Genomic DNA, 23964 nt, shown 5'->3' on the forward strand with positions numbered 1-23964 from the left:
TTTTTTTTTTTTTTTTTTGGTTATCTATCCGATATAGTTTTTCAGAAGGATTATAATGTGCATAGACTACAAAGAGACATTTAGTGTAACATAAAAGCAAATCACTTCCGTGTGCATAACTATACACGGCAGTCATTCAAACCAACATGGAGAAAGTCTGGGTTGAAATACAGTGAGTAGTCAGAATTTGATTGAAGTGTACATATGATGTTGATGCATGTAAGAATAAGGATTTTTAACACGGTCTTAGTAATAACTTGTTGGGAAAAGACAATCCAGTGAAGGAACAGGATGAAATGATTTTGACTGAAAATAGGTGTGGGACTAAAATTACATATAAGTTCTCCTTTCTTTAGTACATTCATGTTGGTGTCCAACCAGATAAAAGCAAAGTTGACTTTGGCAAGGTTTGAACTCAAAGCCATCTTTTTCATTCTCTCTCCCTGATGCTTGAATATATAACACCAACTGCACATGCACCCTAAAAAATTACCTCATTCTTTTGTAGCTTTCAGTCACTGGACTGGGTCATGCTAGAGCATTGCTTTCCCAGAGTTTTTAATCAATCACTTCGTTCCTTAGTACTTATCTCAGTCTGGTACTTGAGTAACTGGACAAGTTACCACATTTTATGAAAAAGGATTTAACTCAACACACTGTTTTACATTTACACACACACACATACAGCTTTCATATAGTTTACATCTAGCAAGATTCACTTACAAGACATTTTTGACTGACTTGCAAACCATTCTGTTTAGATCTTGGTTAATTAGCTGCCTTATTATTTCTTACTACTTTTATTTTTTCTAGGTCTGGTATTAAACAATATACACAATCCTTTCTCCTTAAAGTTGTATTATTATTCTACAGTTCTTTCTGGCTGAAATGCTTGTAGCAACTCATCAATACTTCAGATGGAATTCTACATGCAAAGTCTCAACAAACTTATCTACCAGTCATCACTTTTCTGTCTGAATCAAAAAATATAGGCAGATATTGATTATTAAAGCAAAATAACTGCTTTCATCATATCTCTCAGTTTTTTATTTTAATAAAAGCAAAAAAAGAAAATGCAATGTTCCATTCTTTAACCATAAAACTCTGATCTTATGAAATTACTTACTTCCAATTAAGTAAAGAAACATTGCTTATGATGCAGCAGTAGCTTTTAGAGGAATGAATATTTGAGGACACTGGCTTGTTCTACTTCACAGGATTGAATACATAAAAAGAGTAAACAAGTGCTTGAATCAAGTTATTAACTATTGCTTTTTATAGATGTTCAGACGCTCCTCTTATCTATTTTGCTAAGTTTTCTGAAACATGTAGAAAGCAACTGCATTCCTTTGGAGCAGACCATTCATAGCATATTAATTACAATTTAAGGAAGAGCATTTTTCTTCTTTTTTTTCTTTCTCTTTGTTTTGTCTAAACAGAAGACATTAATTACAATATATAAAATAAAAACTGCCAAGAAACCATCACAACACTTAACTCACAGTCTCTTACTTTCATTGGTGTATCTGATAGTCCTTCTGTAAATCTTTGCTAGAAACAACCTATGACCAGGCTTTAGATAAGCAAAGGACATGATCCTACACATATACATGCATTGTGCATGTGTAGACATGCATTAAGAGCAACACACATTTTGCAGCAGACCTGTTGTTGACTCCTTGGACCACTTACCTTTTGACTGTGGTTGGTTGACCAATCCTCTTCCTTATGAAGGATCCATTTTGTCAAGGGCAGTGTTGAATGCAGCCTCTCTGCTACGTGATAAAACTCTTGAGATCCCCAAAAACCCCAAAAAAAAAATTTGCAGATCATATCTTGATACTGCTTCTGTGTTGTACCTCCAACCAAACTTTTAACGAACAAACAACCAAGTTTGTCTAACGGTAAGCAGATACAACAGGGCAGTATCATTCACTGCTGTTAACAGCAGCCCCACTTGAAGATTGATAAGAGTTTTATCACCTAGCAGAGAGGCTGCATTCAACACTGTCCTTGACAAAATGAATCCTTCATAAGGAAGAGGATTGGTCAACCAACCACAGCAAAAAGGTAAGTTATCCAAGGAATCAACGGCAGGTATGCTGCAAAATGTGTGTTGTATGGAAATCTGTGTTTTTGTTTGTAAAGAGTATATATATTATTTTCATTTTTTTTAAAGCTAACAAACATTGAACAGTCTTTTAAAGTCTGACTTTTATCACCCAGTCTTCTTTAAGAGCTGAATATATTACTTAATAGTAGTGCTGGCTATTTTTAGTTAAGTTGACCAAGACAAACAATGTCATGTATCTTGTTTATATGCAAAGAAAATGAACTTGGGTTTGTAATCCAACATCTTAATCATTCAATTATTCTACACATATATTTGAATACAGTCTATATGTTACTTTCTACAAGTCTATAAGAAGTCTGTACTAATTCTTAACTGCAGCATGATTTTCTTTTTTTAAACTTTACTTTTTAATAACATTTCTATCCCTGAGATTCTAAAGCAGAGAGATCATCTGTTCTTCTGAAGCAAAAACAAACTACAACGTCAATAAGAAACCTTACAGTATGTACAGCAATCATCAAAAGACCAATAAAGTTTCATCTCAACATAGTATCAGATATTATGCAATGGAGCAAGTTAAAATCTATTACTTGGTAGATGGCACATATTGAGAAAATTAAATAGAACCTCACCAGAATTGATTGATTAGAAACCATGGCATACAACGAAATAAGGTCATGTATTTCAAAAGAAAACAACATGGCTATTTTGACAGCTCTTCAAAGATACTGACACTATCAAGATGAAATTATAGACAGTAATTTTCTTACGTGCAAAGTAAAGATTTGACAACTGTGGCAGCCATGAAAGTGGTGTGTTACATCAAAGTTTTTCTGTTACTCACAGCCATTACAGACTAAAGAGTTTAGTCTACCCGCAGCAAAATGGATGCAGTTGTAAAGCTAGATAATCAGTACAACAACCAACTGTCCAGAAATACAGGTTTGATTCAGTTAAAATATTTAATTAAATTCTTTTTTCTTTTTTTTTTTAAACCAGCAGTTGTTAGTTAATAAAATGTCTATTAAACAATGAGAAAAAGAGATGTTTGTAGAGTAAGCATTGTTTGATGTCAAGAACATTTCTACTTGAAGGTGCTGGTGACAAACTCTTGATGCCGAAACCCAGATGAAAATCTCAGTAACAATATTGTTAACCAACATTGCAACTTCATAAACTGATACTTTATTTTTATTGCTCAAATATAATCAGCAGAGCCAACTGGCTTTATTAGAAGAATCCATCAATGGGTCATTAGAGATTATGTGTTTCTTTTGAAGAGTTCATGAGAGAATTTAAGGATTGCAGCAGTGAACCCTACTATTCTACCATTCTCTATTATTATTACTTAGTGGACTGGGCAACAGAAAGACAATTGTCTTTGTGGATTTTTGGCTGGTAAGGCCAGCATCCTAATGAAGCAACCATTGGCGATTCTTAGAATGCAAACAACTTGATGAAAAAATATTCTCAAGATAAATTTTTAAATAAGAAGGGTGAGATGATTCATAAACTTGATGGAATAAAGTATATTTGGATGTGAACTTAGAAAAATCAGAATAAAATTTGAGAAAAACTAAGAGGATTTGTTTTGAAAATTAAAGAACAGAATAAAGATAGGGGAGAGAAATGGTACTTTTTCATAGCTAATTTTAACATAAAATATATAATCTTATGGTTAACAAGTGTAAGAATGGGGGTAAAAAATAGACATTTTATAAGAAACAATGCAAAATTACCTTGGGCGGTTGTAGTTTGCTGATTCCCTTCTATATGGCATAGTTTGTTGATTAAACGCTGCCTTTTGCATCTGACTGCCAGCAAAACTTTGTGGTTGTTGGGTATAATTTGGGGTAGACATAGTTGTGTTAGTGTAGCCAGGTGTGCTGTGAGTAAAAGGTCCACTTTGAGTGGTTTGAGTAACACCCCACACTGTAGTCACAACAGAGAGAGACTGAGGAGTTTGGCCACCTTGGTTCCCTGTGGGCCATGCTGCATTAGGATCACTAAAAAGTAAAGAAATCGAATGCTTAAGAGTGTTCAAGAAAAAAAATATATATCAGAAAAATATTTAAGGGTGATGTGAGGCCTTTGAGATTTTATAGGCTCTTGGTTTTCCGTTGACAAATTTAAATTAAAGAAAAATAGAAACAGACGATTCCATTATAGATGGAATAAATAGTATAGTTTCTAGGTTACAATTAGAAGAAATAACAAAAGAAAATAAAAGACATTTTTTTTTTCCACTGACGGAAAAGAAGAAAACGAGAGCTTTGAAGAATTCTTGAGTTTAGAGTAAGTGGAATAATTTACAAAATTTAATCAATTCCTAAGAATATTAATTCTGAAAAGAGATAATACCACCAGAAGAATCTTATATGCATTAGTGCATCCATGGAGAACAAAGAGAGAGAAGAGTGAAGAAAAGTAGGCATTATAAAGTCGCATAAATATCAAGAGGAAAAGCTTCAGCCAGAATAATGCAACAGAATTTAAGGATAAAATTAAAAAGTGATAAAAGCTAAAAATCAAGCAAATCTTCATTCAGTAATTAGAGGATGGTGATGGCTATAATGTTGTCATTTGGATGTGTAAGTCAATATTTTTATATTTGATATGTAGGAAGGTAAGAATCAGAGTGTAATTTTATTAAAAAGGCATCTATTTTCTTTAGATATAATGTTTATTTCCAAATTTGTTTTGATTACTTTTACCAATGAGAGTATTGATTCACTTTAATAGTGTAAGTGGAAGAAATTAGTCACACAAGTTCCATGAATATATGGATGGTCCCAAGAAAGACAGGTAACTAGTTGTAACACCACAATCAGTTCAATACAGGGAAGAATAAATTTTTTTAAATCCCATCAAATACACCCATTATTATGTGTGAAAGGTGATACAGAATCTATGACATTTGTGGTGGCATTTGCATGTTACAGGTATGTTATAAAAATGCAGAGATGTATCAAAGACAATATTTTTCCTATAGCTATGAAGATGATGAGAAGTAGAGAGTAAACCTATTCTTTACTTACTGACAAGTGGATTATGTAACCCCTTGACTGATTCTGAAAATCAACACCATAACTATTTCTTGGGTTGAAGGATAGAAAAAAAGAAGTATAAAGGCAATACTTTTTCACTTCTATAAATAAATGTTTGTAGATTACAGTTGGTGAGATTATACACACAAATTATGTTAGCCTTACATAAAATGTTTTGAGGGTTATTTGAGAATTTTGTGACAAGATTTAACTAAATGAGATATTAAATATTTTAAAGTTTTTCTGAACATGCCACTCATGTAGCCATGTAGATAATTCTTAATAATATCTATTACATAAGAAAAAATATCCATAATAAAATTTTCTCAAGATTTCATTTGCAACGGGAAAAATGGCAGATATTTAGTTGAGGAAATAGAAACAAAACTGTATTATTGAGTTATAGAGTGAATGCATATTTTTTCACATGTATCTACATATATACATACAAATGCTAAGTGTGAATAATCAAAATTCACAAGAAAATATTTTCAATACTGATGTTAATGCTTGTTATGTTTTTTCCTATAATCAATTGAATGGAAGAAATTGAAAGCCAAACTGACAATAATAGAGTTAAGTTGCTCTTATGTACAAAAATAGATTTAAACATGCATATACTTCTTTTAACATGTTAGTGAAAGTTGAGGATTAAGCAGTATTTGAAGAGAAATTAAACAAATGATTGACTGAATGTGTGTAAGATAGTGTTGTTAATAAAAGAAGGAAGCATGAATGGATATTGCATGTTAGTAGTAGTAGTAACAAGAACAGAGGTTCAAAATAGAAGACCTTAGAACAAAGCTATTATGGCTGCCTGTTAAAATTTGGGACAAAAAGCAAGAAAAAGGTACGAAAATAATAACATGCTTTGAATAATGAATCACAAGTTGCTTGACCAAACAAGATCATTATTAGGGTTATCACTTTTAGCAGTTATATTTCTTTTTACTTTACTTGAACCATTAATTAAGTTGGATTTGGCATTATAGATAAGTGACGTTTGATCACAAAATCTGTAGTGTTTATCAGACAACAATTGTAAGAAAAAGTTAGCCATTTTAATATTTGTGTGATCAAATGTCATACTTTACTTTTAGAATAGATTGCAAGACAGTGAGAAATAGAAAGAGTAACCAAAATAAAATACATTCACAGAGACAGACACAAACACATATCAGGTTAATGATTTAAATTTTCAGAGCTTCATTACCGGAGTTCCCATAACAAGCTAAGAGTTAACTATACACATATGCATATGTGTATATACAACAACTAGATAGACAGCAACATAAATAACATCAGTTTCTTTATCTTCCTCATTTTCAAATGAAGAGTTAGAGCCTAAAACATGTCAGCTGAATTAATGAAGCATGTTTAAGAACTTTTCTATGAATTAATTGGCACCAAAAGAGACAATCATAAGTTTCTTCCCATTCAGGACATATATCCATTTCTCCATGCTAGCATGGGATGAAAATGTATGGAGTAGAACTGAATGCCTTTCCAGTAGCTAACCCTTATTGGTTTTCAGCCCATCTTCAAAATTGCTGGGGCAAAGGAAAATTTTTGGACAGAGAATGCAATTATAATGTCGTTGTTCTTTTTCTGCTAAACATTTTCATGTGAGGGCATGGAATATAAACAACCACAGACATATACACAAGCATTCAAACATACACAGATATATGATGGGCTTCCATATTGTTTCTGTCAACCAATTCCATTTACAAAGTATTGGTTGACTCAAGGTTGCAGTAGAAGACACTTGCTCAAGGTGCCATGCAGTGTGAAAGAACTAGAGATTATGTGGTAATGAACTGAACTCCATATTCATACAAACATGCCTGCACCTAGATATATATCTATCTTACTCAATCAATTATATTCCCTGTCTCCCTACTGCAGCTTTATCCATTATCCAGTCTAGTTATATCTGAAGAAATGACAACACATTGGGGAAACTCTAGACTGACAACTTATTACACACATACATAAACACACAACAGGCTTCCATGCAGTTTCCACACTGATCAGCCTGGCGCTATAGTAGACAACTGCCCAAGGTGCTGTGCAATGGTACTCAACCAGAAGTACTAGGTTGTGAAAAGTAGTTCTTCACACAAAGATTATATAAACACACACACACACAAATAGAACCTCTATCAGTCAGGGTTGACTATGTATCTGCACGTGTGTCAGCCTGGGCAAAATTTTTATTATAGAAGACTAACATCCAAGTCTCTCTTCTCCACATCTCCAGTGTTGTCCAAGGGAAAGGTTCTTATGGTGAGCTTGGCGGGGTTTGAAATCAGAGCAACAGAGCCAAAACAAATATACGAAGCATTCTATTCACTGTTCTGATAAACCTGCTAATTCTCTCTCTCTCTCTCTCTCTCTCTCTCTCTCTCTCACACACACACACACACACACACACACACAGATGTTGTATTAAATGAGCAAAAGTGGCAAAAAGTTAGAATTATATTTCAGAAGTACTTGGGGCTGTTTAAAAAAAGGCTAAGTATGTGCTCACTTGCACTGCTAAAAATAGCAGCCAAATGTCTCTGTAATCACATAGCCTTAAAAAAAAGACCATATTCACTAATGTAGTCCTAGGTATACTATAGCTGAAAAAGATTTTTTTAAAAATCATGATGGTCACAAGCTACAATGATCTCTCACACACACTAGTAAACACTGGAGCCAAGATAAAAGATAACCTCTTTTTTCTTTTTTAAACTTGAGGAGGTAAAACTGAGAAAAATGAAGTGGATGGGAAGGATCATTCACCAAGTTAGAGATGAGGAGTGAAAGAAATAGAGGGTGAGAACATTTGGTTAGAGTTCAAGAGGTCAATCTGATAGTGACACTGACATAAACTACAGGAAACTAGGAGAACAATGACTGCCCTCAAAATCTTCATGAAAACTGGCTGGAAATATGTTAAAGGATTCATATCTTTTAAGAAGCAGGAAGGATAAAACAGGATAGATACATTAAATGTGTCAGAAAAATGATAAAATAACAATTCTATCATTCTATGTTAGTATTGTCAATAATGGATTTCTTTATGATATTTAATTTTTGTTCCAAGTTCTTAGCTGTAGATAGGGTAAGAACTGACTCTTAAATTGAAATAAAAAGAGAAAATAACTGTCATTGTTAAAATTATCTCTCCATCAAACAATAATATTGGCTGGAGTTACTTAAATTATTTTCCCACTTGACTTGTTTTGGTCTTCCTATGAAGAATGTAATTTCTTATGCTGAGAAAATGATCAGACAAAAGCAAAAAGAAATATGTATCTTCTACTACATTACAGAGATATATGTTTAGAATAAAACTGTGGTTTACACCCAGAGTATAACAATAAACTTTGATTAGAGATTGCTGGAGCAATAAAGCCAGCAGGTGTACAGGATACCAGGCTCAGTTAAGAGTGTAGACCAGTGCTCCACAACCTTTTTTCACTTGCAGTACACATATTTTTTTCAAAATTTGGCAGCACACCTGAACTAAAAACATAAAGTATTGGAGAAAAAATTATATTCAGGTTACACTGCGGCACACCTAGCATCGTCTCATGGCACACCAGTGTGTCGTGGTATACCAGTTGTGGAGCACTGGTGTAGACTGCAGCTCTGGAGAGTGAAACTGATTTCTGTCTGAAGACATGCTGAGTCAATCTGACACTAGAAGCAGAAGGAATTGAACATGAATTCAATTCATATCCTTATTGCAAAAGGAGTAACGTTTCATCTGTCTAAATATGGGGATTTATTGGCTACTTGAAGTGTAGCAAGATCAGCATCAGGTCCAGAGGAATATTCCACAATTCTGGAGCAGAAATTTACACTTTCAAAGTGTTAATTGCAACCAAAATGTTAGTGTTAACAAGTTTAATGTAAAAACAAAATATTAAAAAACTTGTAATTATGTGGTAGTCAATGACTAATATTTTCATTATTCTGGCAAACACAGGAGACAAAACTGGGTACAATTTGGTCTAATCATGACTTCATCACTAAAGCATAACCTTTATCAAATCCGCCAAGAAAGTATCTCCCAATAAATGTACAATATTGAGCATTATTTGCAGTAGGAAAATAGACTTGTTTGGAGAATAGACTAAATTAAAACAAATTGTTAGTGTTAACATATTTAGTGCATGCAGTATTAAAAGGCTAATAGAAAAACATTGACATTAAGAAGGCATGAAAGTGTTAAAAAAAAAAAAAAAAAAAAAAAAAAATCGAGTCTTTGAAACAAGAAAATTATAATTAAACAGTACTAATTATTTCATGGCTACCAGAACTATCTAAGTTGATGGTATCTACCTTATTAAAAAGCAAGTTGGTTTTCTTTTTTTCTTCTCACAATTAGCTGGCATTTCTAAAATGTTTACAATAGTTTAGGTTTTCTCAATAAACAAGAGCATTAAGAGCATAAATTCACTTGTAATTCTCTTCCGGTGTACGAAGATTCTGTCATTAAACATAGATAAGTTTGTCAGAAAATTCTATCACATGTAAATACACTTATATTATCAAGTCCAATATTATGAAGACAAAACCGCTGAACATGCAGTCATAAGACTATTGTTGTACAATCTCATCTTAATCAAACACTAAAAGTAGGAATAAATTTTAATTAAATAATGACTATTATCTCAGAATTATTATAAAGTAAACTGCTGGCTCTCTTTTACACCTTAGTAGGTATGTTAAAAAAAAAGTCCTTGACAAAATAGTTATCACCTGTCCATCAATAAAATTTCACCCAATATTGAGAATATAATATTTTAAACAGAATATTTCACACTGTCAAACCAGTTGTACTCGCAAATATGCTTAATCAATATCACTAATCAATGAAACCAAATAATTGAGAATAGCACTAAAACACTGATCATTATAATGAATAATATGAAAAAAAAAAACTATGGTAAAAATAATTCCTTTGAAGAGGATGGGGTGGGTAGACATCAAAGGTTGCAAAAAAGGACCAAAGTAAACACTATGTGATGTTAATAACCCGAGTCAACTTCATAAAAGACAAGATTTAAAATAAGTTTGTCTCATAATTATTATCAATCAGTATGACTATTATAAAGATAGAAAGAAAAAGAAAGAAAACAACTTTAAAATAGTTATTTGCAATGTAATTGTACTGGCTCACTTGCATATTTTCCATTTCTTTTCAAATTCTAATGATGGAATAATAGTTATGGGCTGAATATATGGCTAAGAATGTTATAGTTGGCTCTTCACATAATAACACTGACAATAGAACAAGCACAGAAGACAGCAAGAACAAAGTGATAAAACAGCAAGAAAAGGAAATTGATCTTTGTTAAACAAAGCCTGCCACACTAGACAGAAATATTTAGTAGTTTTCTGTCAGTAGCAACACAAACATATTTCTATTATGAACAGTGAGCAGTGGCTTTTGTGTATGTACTGCAACTAAAAGAACAATGATAACTGTATCTGAAGTTAAAAAGAGAACATATCTAAACCAATATCAAAGCATTAAAAAAAAAAAAAATGTTTTTTTTTCTCCCCAGAGTCCTTCAGAGAAGGATGTATTAAATACAAAGACAATACACGACTGCGTTTCAAAACGAAGAAATCTATCACAAGCAATACAAGATATTGAGTTTTCCAACCATGACTACTCCTTATTTCCAGTCCTCATATCATAGACTACATAAACCAATCTGTTCTTCCGTGTTTAAGATGACTAGGTGAAATTTGACTGCTTTTCCAGAAGGTCATATGACCACATAGAGACTTCCTTGTTGGCTTGATTTAGGTTTGTTATTGTTGCTATTTAGGTTGTTATTGTTTAGTCTCCAGGTCTGCTTCAAATAATCAAACACTTGATCAAAAACACTCCAGCTGTGGCCATCCTATCTTTTTTCTTTTTCTATAACTACATCATTTGTGTTGTTTCATTTAAAGACAGTAAGTTGTAATTTGAAAGAGAATTGGCTGCTGTTTCTAGGAGATAAAGTGATTGCTTAACAGCCACATTGTTGGCCTCATTTAATTTTGATTAGCTGAGTGAAAAGGTTAACTTTTATAAACAAGGAACTGCTAAAACTTAACACAAACCATAATATAATAGTGCTTAGTCACATTACTAATCTATTGTTTGACTGTTACCTGAGTTGAATCACAGATTAAAAGGTGTTGCCAACCTGACATAAATATGCATACACACACATGTGATGTGTGCAAATAATCACACACAATGAATGAGAGAAAAAGTATATTAGCTAAGCTGGTTATTTTCAATGAAATTATTCATGCATACTGAGAAAGTTAAGCTCTGATAATTAACTAGAAAGAAAGAAGTGTGTCATCTTTCTGAGAATTAATTTGCTCCAGGTGAGCAGCAAGGTATCCAGAAGAACTTAAAATTCATAATTTTGTTTAGGGAGGACAGAGAGTGAAATGGTTTTTACAGGCCCCCTCAAACAGATGAGATTGATATAGCTGATGCTTAGCTTGAATGTCTGTTGGTGGGAGACCCACTGGGGTGGTGGGGGGATTATGACTGAAGAGTGAGTCAGAAGGTTACAGTTCTGGGTGGTAAGTCAGTGAGTTCAAACTGTTTGAAGATGCAGTTTTGACACACTGTCTCCACCCGCAAGCATACAACTGAGATAGTGTGGTTTGCAATCAACAATCCTCCAAATTGAATCTTTGGGTTTTGTGTCAAACTCTGAAGTTTTATCATTTTTGCTGGGATCTTGGTTTGGTAATCCATGGGATGAACTCAACTGATACAGTTGTACCAAAAACTACTACCAAAAGAGCATAAACAGCAAAGCGGACAGCTGAAAATATGAGATTGTTATTATAATTAGATCTGATTTTGAATCAATATCGAGTTCTCACATATAAGGTGTCCATTGTTTGAACTGTGACCTCTGTGCTGAGGTTTGTAATTGCCAAGTGTAGTCGGCTTCTGTTGTGATGCTGTGAACTTACTGACTGAGCCAGCTCAACTCACCCCAGTAAACACTGACACAAGTACAAGTAAGTATTATGTTATAGTGAGAGCAATGGAAGGAAGGAAGAGGTGTGCAGGGTATGTGGGCCAGCTAGCAGACAGTATGTTAATTAGCTAACTCAAAAAAGACAAAATGGAAAGGCAATTGTAGTAGTGGAAGACAAAGCAATGAGAGAATACAGCACATCAATGATCCAATGATTGAAGTATTTTGGTGAATGAATAATTGTCAGTCAGTCAAATGGCCTTCTTTTGGAAGAAGTGTAAGACATTTGCGCATGTCACAGCAGTACTATCTCATAGACATGAGCAATACTCCAAAGTGGATGAACACATTTATGTTTCAGTATTTAAATATTGAAGACAAACTGCATGATTGACGACATCTATATATGAAGAGTGTGATTTCTCAAGTAAGTGCCCATGTCCTATCCTCAAGAGATGTATGTATAATCTATATAACTTTCAGTAAGCCTACAAATCAGATACTGAGGCCATCTAGATAGGCAGTTTACAATAGAAGTTTGTTGTCATTCAGACATTATTTAGACCACTATTCAGATACATAAACTCTGCAAAATATATATCAGGTCTTCATTGTTTTAATTACAGATGTTTTATACTATTTTTAGATCTCTTAAAATACACATACATACACTCAAAAGTCCATGTGTTTTGTTTCGGTTTCAACATAACATTTTAAAACTTATTGGTTCAAATCTTGCCTCATAGTCACGGAAAAATACTTGAGGCTGAAGTAAAGTAGTTGCTAGGCTTGATCATTGTCATTAGAAACAAAACAAAATGGAACACATACTTCAAAGGTGAGCAAAGGAATAGAAAGAGCTCATGTTCTTCTAATAATTCATGTGAAAGTACATGAATTTCAAAACCCATCGAGTAATACATGCAGCATGGAAAATGGCAATCATAAAGGAATGCCACTGTTTGTGGCAACCATAAATTAATAAATTAATTAAGGATGTTAACATAAGGAATAGAACATACTCACTCATACAATATACAATAGGAGACTATTATGTTAAAATCAGATTTAAACAGCAGAAGATAGATTTTCAAAGTAGTTTTGATTTGAAAAATATGGCTTCAGAATGTGGTCGAAATGAGGTTGGCTAACAAGACCTGACCAGGGGCTGTCATTGTGACACTAGGTGAAGTAATGATCTAACAATAGTTGTTGTTGTTGTTATTGGTGGCAGGTGGATGGTCAATATTTAACTCCTATTTTTAAACCTTCTTATTCTAACTTTTCTGAATGTATTTGCCATCACCTCTGATGGTCAACTAGCTACATATGATAGCATAGCCCTTGACTGAAATTTTGCAATGACTCTCAAGTTGGGGTATTTCCACTAATCTGTTAACTGGTTAACTGGGGTATTTCCACTAATCTGTTAACTAGATTTAGGAATTTATAGTCTTTGATCTCATATGGGAAGATTCTACCAGTTGTTAAAAGAGTGTTGCTTTAAAAAACAAAAAAAAAAAACAATAGTCTATGAGATTTTATCTTGGTCAAGTATTCAATGTACAGTCTTAGTTCAAGGTTATGAATCATGGGAAAATGAAAGTACAACATACCACAGTTGGAACAACCTTTTTCTCAAATAAAAAGATAAAAAACCATATCACAACAGAACTTAGCATACAAGAGATCCTGGAGCAGTAGCTATAGAATACTAGGTTTTTTTATCACCAAAAATAATTAATGGTTAAAGAGGGCTATACTGGTTAGCTGGCAGAAACTTTCTGACTAGCAATATCTTGTTATAGTCACAGCCTTCATGTAATTAATACAACTCCTTTTAATTATGAACATAAAAAAAAAAATCATGAAAAGAAACTTAACTGTAGGACACAATTTGTTTCCTTCCTAGAACTTATGAATACACCACATATAATGTTATATCAATGATAATCAATGAATATCTGGTAGGAATTGAACTCGTGTTGCCTAACTGGTACAGTAATCAAAATTATAAACATGCAATAGGATTTAATTGTCATTATATTTTGCTTCATTTCTCACTTCTCTTACACAATGAAATGAATTTCAATTCAAAGAACAACTTTTCTTTATTTACTGATGTCCACTAAGAGATCAGCTCTGGGCAGCTCTGGTCGAGCAAATCTATGATCAAAGGTGCCCCAGCCATGACCATCTTCATCTTTTTTTCTAAGCTAGTCTATCCAATCTATTGGTATGGTATCTGTGTGAGACTGTTGTCATGTCGAATTGTTTGTATTTACAAGAGTTTATGTTCTATAGGTTAAATAAGGATTTTCACTAAATAAGGAAATTTAACCACTCATCAATGATAACATATTTGCCAAGCAATTCCCTTTTCTACCTTACTGCCTATTCTCCCCAACCCCACTTTTGCAACACTAGGCAAACAGATAGGTGATCCCAATCTGACTTCATTTTATTTTTATTTTTTATGATTATTATTTATTTTTCTCCTGAAATATTCTGGTAGAGTTAACACATTTGAAACACCACTAACATATATATATATTCAGGAGAATTCAACTATAATTTAAATCCATTTCTATAGCTGGTGCTTGCTATGCAGCTAACAGATAGTAGTAGTAGGAGTAGTGTAGAAGTGTCTAATCTTTCTTTGCACTACTTTTCAGGAATCATCTTAAAAATAAATAAATATAGCCTGAAAGTGCTGTCCAACGATAGAAGATAAACATGGAAGAATATTAAATAATGAAATGCTGCTAGCTAACAACAAAATTTCTCCCAGCTGAAAAAAATATATTAAGACTTAGGTGAAGAAATTTCAGCATTCATTATTTTACATAGGAAGATATAAAGTTGATAGCAAGAACAGACTAATATCAAAGACAAACCCTGCTGGTGATAAATTTAAAGCAATAAGATTATAGGTTGGTAATGACAAATAAAATACAGATGCTACTAAGCTAGACTTATAAGATTTACTACACAAAATGGCAATCAAAATAAAGCAATGTTTTAAAGGCAAATTTTCTTGATATAATTGTTTTAATGGGTTATTGTAATATTGAATAAGCAGAAAAAAATACCGAGGTAGAAATCATATTCAAGACTGTGTACTACATATACACTCATCATATTCTGCAGGTGTAGGATATTTCTTTTTCTTATTTCCAGTCTCTGATTACTAGACAATATTTTTGCCTTCTTCTTTCTTTCTTCTATTATAATTATCACAAAACAATTCATCAGAGCTCTTCATGTGAAATCATCCTATTTTACGCCTTTCTATTCAATAAAGAATGTTATTGAAAAAGACAACTGTTGTTTAAACAGATTTAGGAACTGGAAAACAGTGTAACCTTTGTAGAGTTGGCTATCTGTGTCAGAAAATGTGTTTGAGAAAAGTTGATAGTGTGAAAAGTGAAAATGTAGGGCATTGCCTTTAAAGGTGTGTTTTAATAAATTCAGCAGGATGTACTCATAATAGTTAACTTTATTTACAGCACAAAGTTAACATGTGTTCTACTTTAAGCTGATTCTAGCAGATAGAATAAAAATATTACTACTTCTGAATCCACACACAAACTCCAACAAATAATCCATTATTATACTTTATTATACTAGAAGCAATATCTGGTATGACAAATAAGTGTTGAGTTCAAATAAAAAGAAGTAGCGACTTTAAGAACCATTTGAAAAAAGTGAGAAACTAGTTGTTCATTATGATAGTATAAAGTAAGAAAATACAGAGTAAAAAAGACAAATCAAAACAGCAAAATTCAGTCACTGTTCTGGCCAGTAATTTGAAAAATAAAAACAAAAATATAAATCTTATGAGAAAAGGCTGACAGAATTTATTGAGTGACAAACAGATATTTAATTAGCTATCTACTTAATGAAAACACTAACAAAAGCTAGTCAAGGAGTACCACAGGTAGGTAAAGTAAAATTTGCTCTTGTTTTAAACATTATTAAAGTGGCTGCTAACTCCAAACTTTATTGTATCATTGTACCAGGACATTTGTATGAGTGTAATTCATTTAGTTTTTAGTTTTTTTTTTTCGTAAGTGGATATAATCAGAATAGTTGCGAGCAGAAACATGTTTGGAAAAGCTTTCACTCTCTTAAAAACCAGGCTGAAGATTCTTTACACACACAAGTCTTATCTTGACTTTAGTGAAATGAATTTCTAGGAGAAAAAATAACTAACAACAGACAATGGAGTCTAGCTGTAGTGAACAATTATAGTAATGAATGTGAAGCTGATCTGCTTACTGGAGTCTTAGTTTGAATTTAATATACTCAAGATACAGCCTATTTCAAAGTTGCAACTTCTCTCATACTTTGTATGCTACTGAACCTAGATTGATTTGACTTTAAAACCCATATATTGGGTTGGCAAGAAAGTAATTTCGTTTTTCGCAAATAGATAGAGTTACAATTTTTTTTAACGATTTTTGTCAATGTTATGATTTTTTTCCTTTTGACATTTGATAGCCATTACTTTGAGCTTACTTTAGAAGCAAATTGCATGTCATTTTATTTGCAGCTGTTAGTTCAGTGTCAATTTTAACATGGAGTGCAAAAATGAACATTTTCACCATATTTTACTTTTTTTATTTCCATAAAGGCAAGAAAGCTGCTGAAGTTCACAAAGAGATATGTGAAGTTTATGGTGTTGACTGCTTAATAGAATGCACATGTCAGAAATGGCTTAAAAAATTTCGTTCTGGAGATTTTTCACTCAAAGATGACCAATGTTCTGGTCGACCTACTGAAGTTGTTGATGACTGAATCAAAGCCATAATTGAATCTGATTGTCATATAAGTGAAAATCACTTAAAATGTCTAGGACTCATTAAGAAGCTCGATATTTGGGTCCCACATAAATTGAAAGATTCACTTAACACAATTAATCAATATTTGCGATATGCATCTCAAATCCAATGAAATCAACCTTTTTTTTAAACGAATTATCACTGGTAATGGAAAATGGATTGTCTACAATAACATCAATCAAAAATGATCATGGTCCAAATGTAATGAAGCAGCATAAGCCACTTCGAAAGCTGAATTGCATCAAAAAAAGGTCATGGTGTCAATTTGGTGGGATTACAAAGGTGTTGTGTATTTTGAGCTGTTTCCAAGGAACCAAACGATCAATTCAGATGTTTACTGTCAACAACTAATGAAACTGGAGGAAGCAATCAAAGAAAAACAGCCAGAATTGGTAAATCATAAAGGAATCATGTTCTACCATGACAACGATAGACCACACGTCTTTGCTAACTCGTGAAAAATTATTGGAGCTTGGTTGGAAAGTGATGTCACATCCACCATATAGCCCTGACCTTGCACCAATCAGATTACCATTTATTTCTAAGTTTGCAAAATTCTCTGATTGGTAAGACTTTCAATAATGATAATGACCTGAAATTGCACTTGCTTCAGTTTTTGGCTGATAGGGACCAGAAGTTCTGTGAGTGCAGAATCATGAAGTTTCCAGAAAGGTCATCGAACAAAATGGAAAATATATAATTGATTAAAGTTCATTCTTTGTATGAAAAAATAAATAATGACTTTTATTTCATACTAAAAAACCAAAATTACTTTCTTGCCAACCCAATAAATTTAGATTCCATTTGTACCAGATTCTGAATTAGTTTGAATGGCTACAAAAGAAGGGGTAGGGAACAATCGATTGGAAGACAGAAACATAGTGAACAACCAGATAAGTATCTTGGTATCACATTCTATGTATATTATTAGAAAGACTTCTTAGGTGACAGACTTCAGGTAGTTTCCTTAAGAACCCAAATTTAAGAGCATCAAAGACCTCAGATCAGAAGATAAACAGCAAAATCAGGAATAGCAGGATACATGCGAGTTAAAAACAGAAAATGTAAGTTACATCGAAATAAAACTTCCATTACAGACAAGAAAACAGTAGAGATAGTACTGAGTACTTGATCAGTAAGTCTAGCTTAAATTCAGATTCAATATAGCTTCAGATAATTATAGATATTATATAAATATTGATTAATATAACTTATAAATCCCACTTAAATGTTACAGCTAACTATTCTTAAGCCCAAACAGTATAACTTTGTTGTAGCCTTTAAATGAAACAATGAAAGCTTGAAAAATAAAGACATGTCTACAGTTTTAAACCAATTATTTAACATAACTGCTAACTCAACTAAAACATCCTCAAGATTTTCAAACAGCATATTTTGTTTCCCCAATATTTCCTTTCTAAGTCTTATATATTATGGCAGACACATATAATTCCAAACAATACTGAATAAAGAATAAAAGTTTCTAATATTTATTGTTTCCAATAACTTCAATAAGCTGAATCTGATGACAGTTTCACTATCTTAAGAAAATTTCTTGTTATGCAAATTTTGGTAACAAAAATTTTTTTCGTTATGTTCTTTGGTGTGTTGAGTTAAATGCTAGCTGTACAACATAGTATTCCTGGCCTGAGAAAGAGTAGCTTGATAGTTTATTAATTTCCATTTGGTTATGTTCTCTTAGCATTCTCAATTCAAATTCCATCAGTTGCTTTCTATTTTCTTTTCCCGGAGTCAATAAATTAAATACAAGCAATATACTGGTGTCAACTTAATCAGCTATACTTGCTTTGACAAACAGGGGCACTTACATGTGACTGCTTAAACCTAGTGAGAAATAGCAGCTAAATCCCCCTCAAATCATAAGCTAGAGCTTTTTTTTTTCTTTTTCAAGAACAACACATTGGATATGATAGTCCTAAATATACTATGCCTGAAAAGAGGGGGGGGGAGAAAGGAACAAACCAGACTGGTCGTGGTTAAAATGCTTTCCATTATAGATCCACTTGCCATTAGAGAACTGAGGCTAAATAACAACGATGCTTCTTTCTCAACAAGTTTCTAGCATTATAGCATCGTTAAAAATCAATGAAAAGAAAACACTATCAGTCATGCTACATAACTTTTCAAGGAAATTTTCTTAAAAAGTTTTGAAAGTTTACTATCAACAGAAAATAAAAGTAAAATGCTTGGCTCACTGTAATTAAATTGTATATAAGCCTGTTCTATTGTACAGGATTGGTAAAAAGTAAGTGTTGTATAAGAAGGAAATTCATTTGTGATATTCATATTGAGCAAAAAGGTGGCTGAGTTTTTCTGCTATATCAGTGCAAGTGATGTGATTAAACCTAAAGGGAATCTGCAAAGTGAGCAATGGTAGGTGATCTGGAATCTAGGCTGGGTTTGTGACAAACCTACTGACATTAACAAAAGGCAGCATAATGCATTTTGATGCTGGTTATATTTTGTGCAGAAGTTGGCAAGTGAAGAAAAATAATGCATATTGATCAAGAATTGTAATAAGTAGACAACTGACTAATGAAAGAACATCGATAGTGAGAAATCAATACAAAAGCAGCAATAAAAACAATAAGCAACTAAGTAAAAGAGAAACTTGACTTACTTTTGAGGTACAGCAGGCATATTCTTTTGCAACTGATGATGCATGCCTGGGCTTTTAGCCGAATCAGGCGTGCGTGTCTTCTGATGTCTTAATAACAATAACCTTCCCAGCTCCTCACACCACATCGAGAGCATAGCTGAAACATAGACAAGTTACATCCTCAGAAATTTTTAAACATTTTGAGTGCATGCATACAACAACAATAACAAGAGGTATGTAAAAATGTTACAAGTGAATCTATCTGAACTATGTTCTCTGAAACTAAATACATTTTACAAGTACTATATATATATATATATATATATATATATATTCGTTGAAAATACACACACACACACAGGTGTAAGCATGGCTATGTAGTTACAGAGATAGCTTTGCAATTGCAGGGTTTCAAGTACTCCCTCACTGCATGGTACCCTGAGTGTTTTCTACTATAAACCTGGGTCAACCAATGCTTTGTGAGTGAAATTAATAGACAGAAAATTGTTTAGATGCCAATTTTCTGAGTGTGAATGTGTGTGTGTGTGTGTGCGCGCGCGCACATGCACACATGCGTAGGTAAAATGATGTGTTTACATTTCCTGTTGATATGTCCCATTGCTTGACTTTTGAAGACTAGAGGAATAAAAAAAAATCCCTTGCTTGAAAAAGAGATAAGGATTCACGATAGGAAAGGCGTTTAGTCATAAAATGCTTCTTCATATAAGTATCCATCTAACCCATGCAAACTTGAAAGTAATGGCATAAAGCAGATAAAATACTGTCTAACTTAAAAAGTTAAGTAAGTGATTTCAACCAAATTACATAATTTCTGAAATAAAGAAATATTCTTATACTTTAAGTGTCCTCATTTTGGTTGTCACAGTCACAATATTTCAGCTATTATATGCTCTAGCCATCTTCTAATGCTTGCCATGCTCAGCAATATGTTCATAATTTTGAACTAAACCCTTTATTCAAACACAGAGTAGATGACAGTCCACGTCCCATTGTCCGTGCCAGGAATATTTTCATATTAGCTACACTTAAACTGGTGATGTCACTTATATATTCTGCTTGAACCAGAGTATATATCGAATCACTAACCTATGAATTGAACTCACATCCACCAGGTAAAACTAAAACACTTAACATCTGACACTTAATCAAAACTTGTATTCACTATGCCACTGTTCCATATATAATAACTTCTATTATTTAACAAAAAATACTTTGTATCAGTGTTTTGTGGTTTCTTTTTCTTTTTTTTTTTTAATTCTGTTCTTCCTGTATAACTTTTGCTTATTGTTTTTGAAATTTAAATAAAGTTTACCTCTTTTTAGGCATATGACAGAAGAGTGCCAAGTAAGAAAAAATTAACATTTTCAACACCAATTTCTCTTTGCTTTCAATCAAAGTTACAAAACTATGAAAGCCACTCTAGAAATTTGTGCTATGTGCAGAAAAAGCATTATTACTCAAAGAACTGCACAGAAATGATTTTTATGCTTCAAGGAAGGGAAATTTGACCTCACAAGTTCTCCACGTTCTGGTTGACCTGTTCAGTTCAATGAGGATTGACTGTATGCAAACAAGTCCTCAGGGGAATTGATCCAGTGGATGGGATGCTCTCATGATACCGTCACCTGTCACTTTTACTTGATGGGTAAGGTCCAAAAACTTGGTGCATGGGTGCCACATGCTCTGGACAAAAGAAACAAACTCCAGCACTCCTCTATTGCTGCAAGTTTTCCACTCAATATAAGGTTACTCATGAACAGAAACAAGCATTTCTTCACTGCATTGTCACCAGCAATGTAAAATGGTATCTTAATGTCAATATGAAGCAAAGAAAAGAATGGTTCAACCACAAAAAGCAATCAACATCTTAACTCAAGCCAGAGTTATATCCATGCAAAACCAAGGTCTGTGTGTTTGGTGGGACTGAGAAGGACTAATCCACTACAAAATGTTTGAAAACTACAATCAATGCAGAGCTTTATGTTCTGAAAATGCACTTAGTTCAAATGATCCAGCCAGTAATATAGTATGCTTCTTCAATATGACAATGCTCACTCCCAACGTTGCTAGTTTAACCAAAATTCCTATTCAAGAGCTCAGATGGGAAGATCTACTACACTCTCCATGTTTACCTAATATAGTGCTTTCAGGTGATTTTTTTTTTTTTTTTTTTTTGTAGAAAATACGGCTAATTGAAGTCATCAAGTCAAGACCCGGTGATTACCATTAAGGCATTGACAAACCAGGGTAATGTTGAGAAGAAGCCGTGAACAATGAAAGAGATATATTATTGACTGATTTGTTAAAATTGTTGATGAAAAATAAGGATTAAAATAAATGGGGATGGGGAGGACCAAACAAATTTATCCAACAATCTAATACTTGTGATAAGTTCAATTTCTTATGATATTAACAACCTTAACTACAGAGCAAAACCAAAGGCTTAATCAGAATAACATACTGAAACCATGTTACGAAAATCTATAAACGTTATGCATCAAAATGAAAATGAGAACATTTCTAAGACTTGGAATTTTCAGATCCTGCTAGTTTGAATAAATGACTGAGTGTAAATAATGAGATAAAAGAATCCAGTTTTCAAAAGTAAATGTATAACAGTCAGTTTCACCCATGAAATACAGTGTGTATTTAAAAATGAAAACATTATTGTTTCCAAAAACAGAAAAGTAGGTTTGAGTTTTGCATGGATAAATTACTTTAGTTTTTTGTTTCTCTCATGGGAATAATTGAAAAATTTAATAATTTAACATTCATTGTAGAGTCAATTTCTTCATTTTATGCTATTAAGTCAGCATACCAACTTAAGAATTTTCTTTTTTTATAGCATCAACAGTTCAATTCCTTTACAAGAACAAGCTAATTAATTTTTAATTTCCGCTCAATGAATTTATCATCATCATTGTTGTCGTTTAACGTCTGCTTTCCATGCTGGCATGGGTTGGGTGGTTTGACTGAGGGTTGGTGAGCCAGATGGCTGCACCAGGCTCCAATCTGATCTGGCAAAGTTTCTACAGCTGGATGCCCTTCCTAATGCTAACCACTCCAAGAGTGTAGTGGGTGCTTTTACGTGCCACCAGCATGAGGGCCAGTCAGGCGGTACGGGTATCGACCATGCTCAAATGGTGCTTTTTACATGCCACCTGCACAGGAGCCAGTCTGACAGCACTGGCAACGACCACCCTTGAATGGTGTTTTTTACGTGCCACCGACACAGGAGCCAGTCAGGTGGTGCTGGCAATGATCACACTCAAATGGTGCCTTTTACGTGCCACCGGCACGGGCACCAGTCAGCGGCCCTGGCAACAATCATGCTCGAATGGTGCTTTTAACGTTCCACTGGCACAGGTGCCAATCAAGCAGTACTGTCATCGGCCACGACAACAACTTCACTTGCCTCAACAGGTCTTCGCAAGCATAGTTTATTATTCAATGATTGAAGGGTACTCTTAAATGGGCTGGTTATGCAGCACTGGCATAAGCTCACTTGGCTTGCTGGGTCTTCTCAATCACAGCATACCTCTAAAGGTCTCAGTCACTTGTCATTGCAACAGTGAGGCCCAATGTACGAAGGTCGTACTTCACCACCTCATCCCAGGTCTTCCTCGGTCTACCTCTTCCACAAGTTCCCTCAACTGCTAGGGTGCGACACATTTTCACATAGCTGTCCTCATCCACTCGCAACACATGACCGTACCAGTGCAGTCGTCTCTCTTGCACACCACATCTGATGCTTCTTATGTCCAACTTTTCTCTCAAGGCGCTTACACTCTGTTGTGTATGCACACTGACATTACACATCCAGCAGAGCATACTGGCTTCATTCCTTGCAAGCTTACGCATGTCCTCAGCAGTCATCTGCCATGTAACATGGCTATTCGCACACATCCGTCATACAGTCTACCTTTCATCCTAAGTGAGAGGTCCTTTGTCACCAGCAGAAGTAGGAGCTCTCTGAACTTTGCCCAGGCTATTCTTATTCTAGCAGCTACACTTTCAGAGCATCCACTTCCATGAATGACTTAGTCACATAGGTAACAGAAGCTATCAACTACTTCTAATTTTCTCCTGAAATGTGACGGAAGCTGTTCTCTGCACATTTTCAGTGTTTATTGCTCCTGAGCATTTGCAACACACAAAAACTATCTTCCCAGTTAGCCTTACTTTGATATTGCTGCACCTCTTATGTGTCAATTGCTTACACTGGGTACATCTTATGGAGTTTCTACCTATACCTTTTCTACAGATCGAGCAGGGCAATCTACCTAAAGGGATTTGTGGTTTGTTTGCCTTCCTACTTATTAAGACTTTGGTTTTTGCTAGGTTGACT

General features: G+C 33.7%; 1 protein-coding gene across 8 annotated transcripts in view; it reads right to left on the minus strand.

Annotated features, from left to right (window-relative positions):
• Nucleotides 1–23964, minus strand: part of LOC106871676 (zinc finger MIZ domain-containing protein 1) — a 105771-nt gene that overhangs the window by 27510 nt on the left and 54297 nt on the right. For 6 of the 8 annotated variants that reach the window (XM_052972871.1, XM_014918270.2, XM_014918268.2 and 3 more), the window contains exons 2-3: nt 19617–19752; nt 3814–4080 (exon numbers count right to left, since the gene is read on the minus strand). In XM_052972871.1, coding sequence (XP_052828831.1) covers nt 3814–4080; nt 19617–19750 — 401 coding nt within the window. In that variant the 5' untranslated portion in view covers nt 19751–19752. The remainder of the gene's footprint in view (nt 1–3813; nt 4081–19616; nt 19753–23964) is intronic. The other 2 variants (XM_014918271.2, XM_014918273.2) reach the window with 1 other exon arrangement.

This window comes from Octopus bimaculoides, chromosome 1 (genome assembly GCF_001194135.2).
Source record: "Octopus bimaculoides isolate UCB-OBI-ISO-001 chromosome 1, ASM119413v2, whole genome shotgun sequence".
Taxonomy (NCBI): domain Eukaryota; kingdom Metazoa; phylum Mollusca; class Cephalopoda; order Octopoda; family Octopodidae; genus Octopus; species Octopus bimaculoides.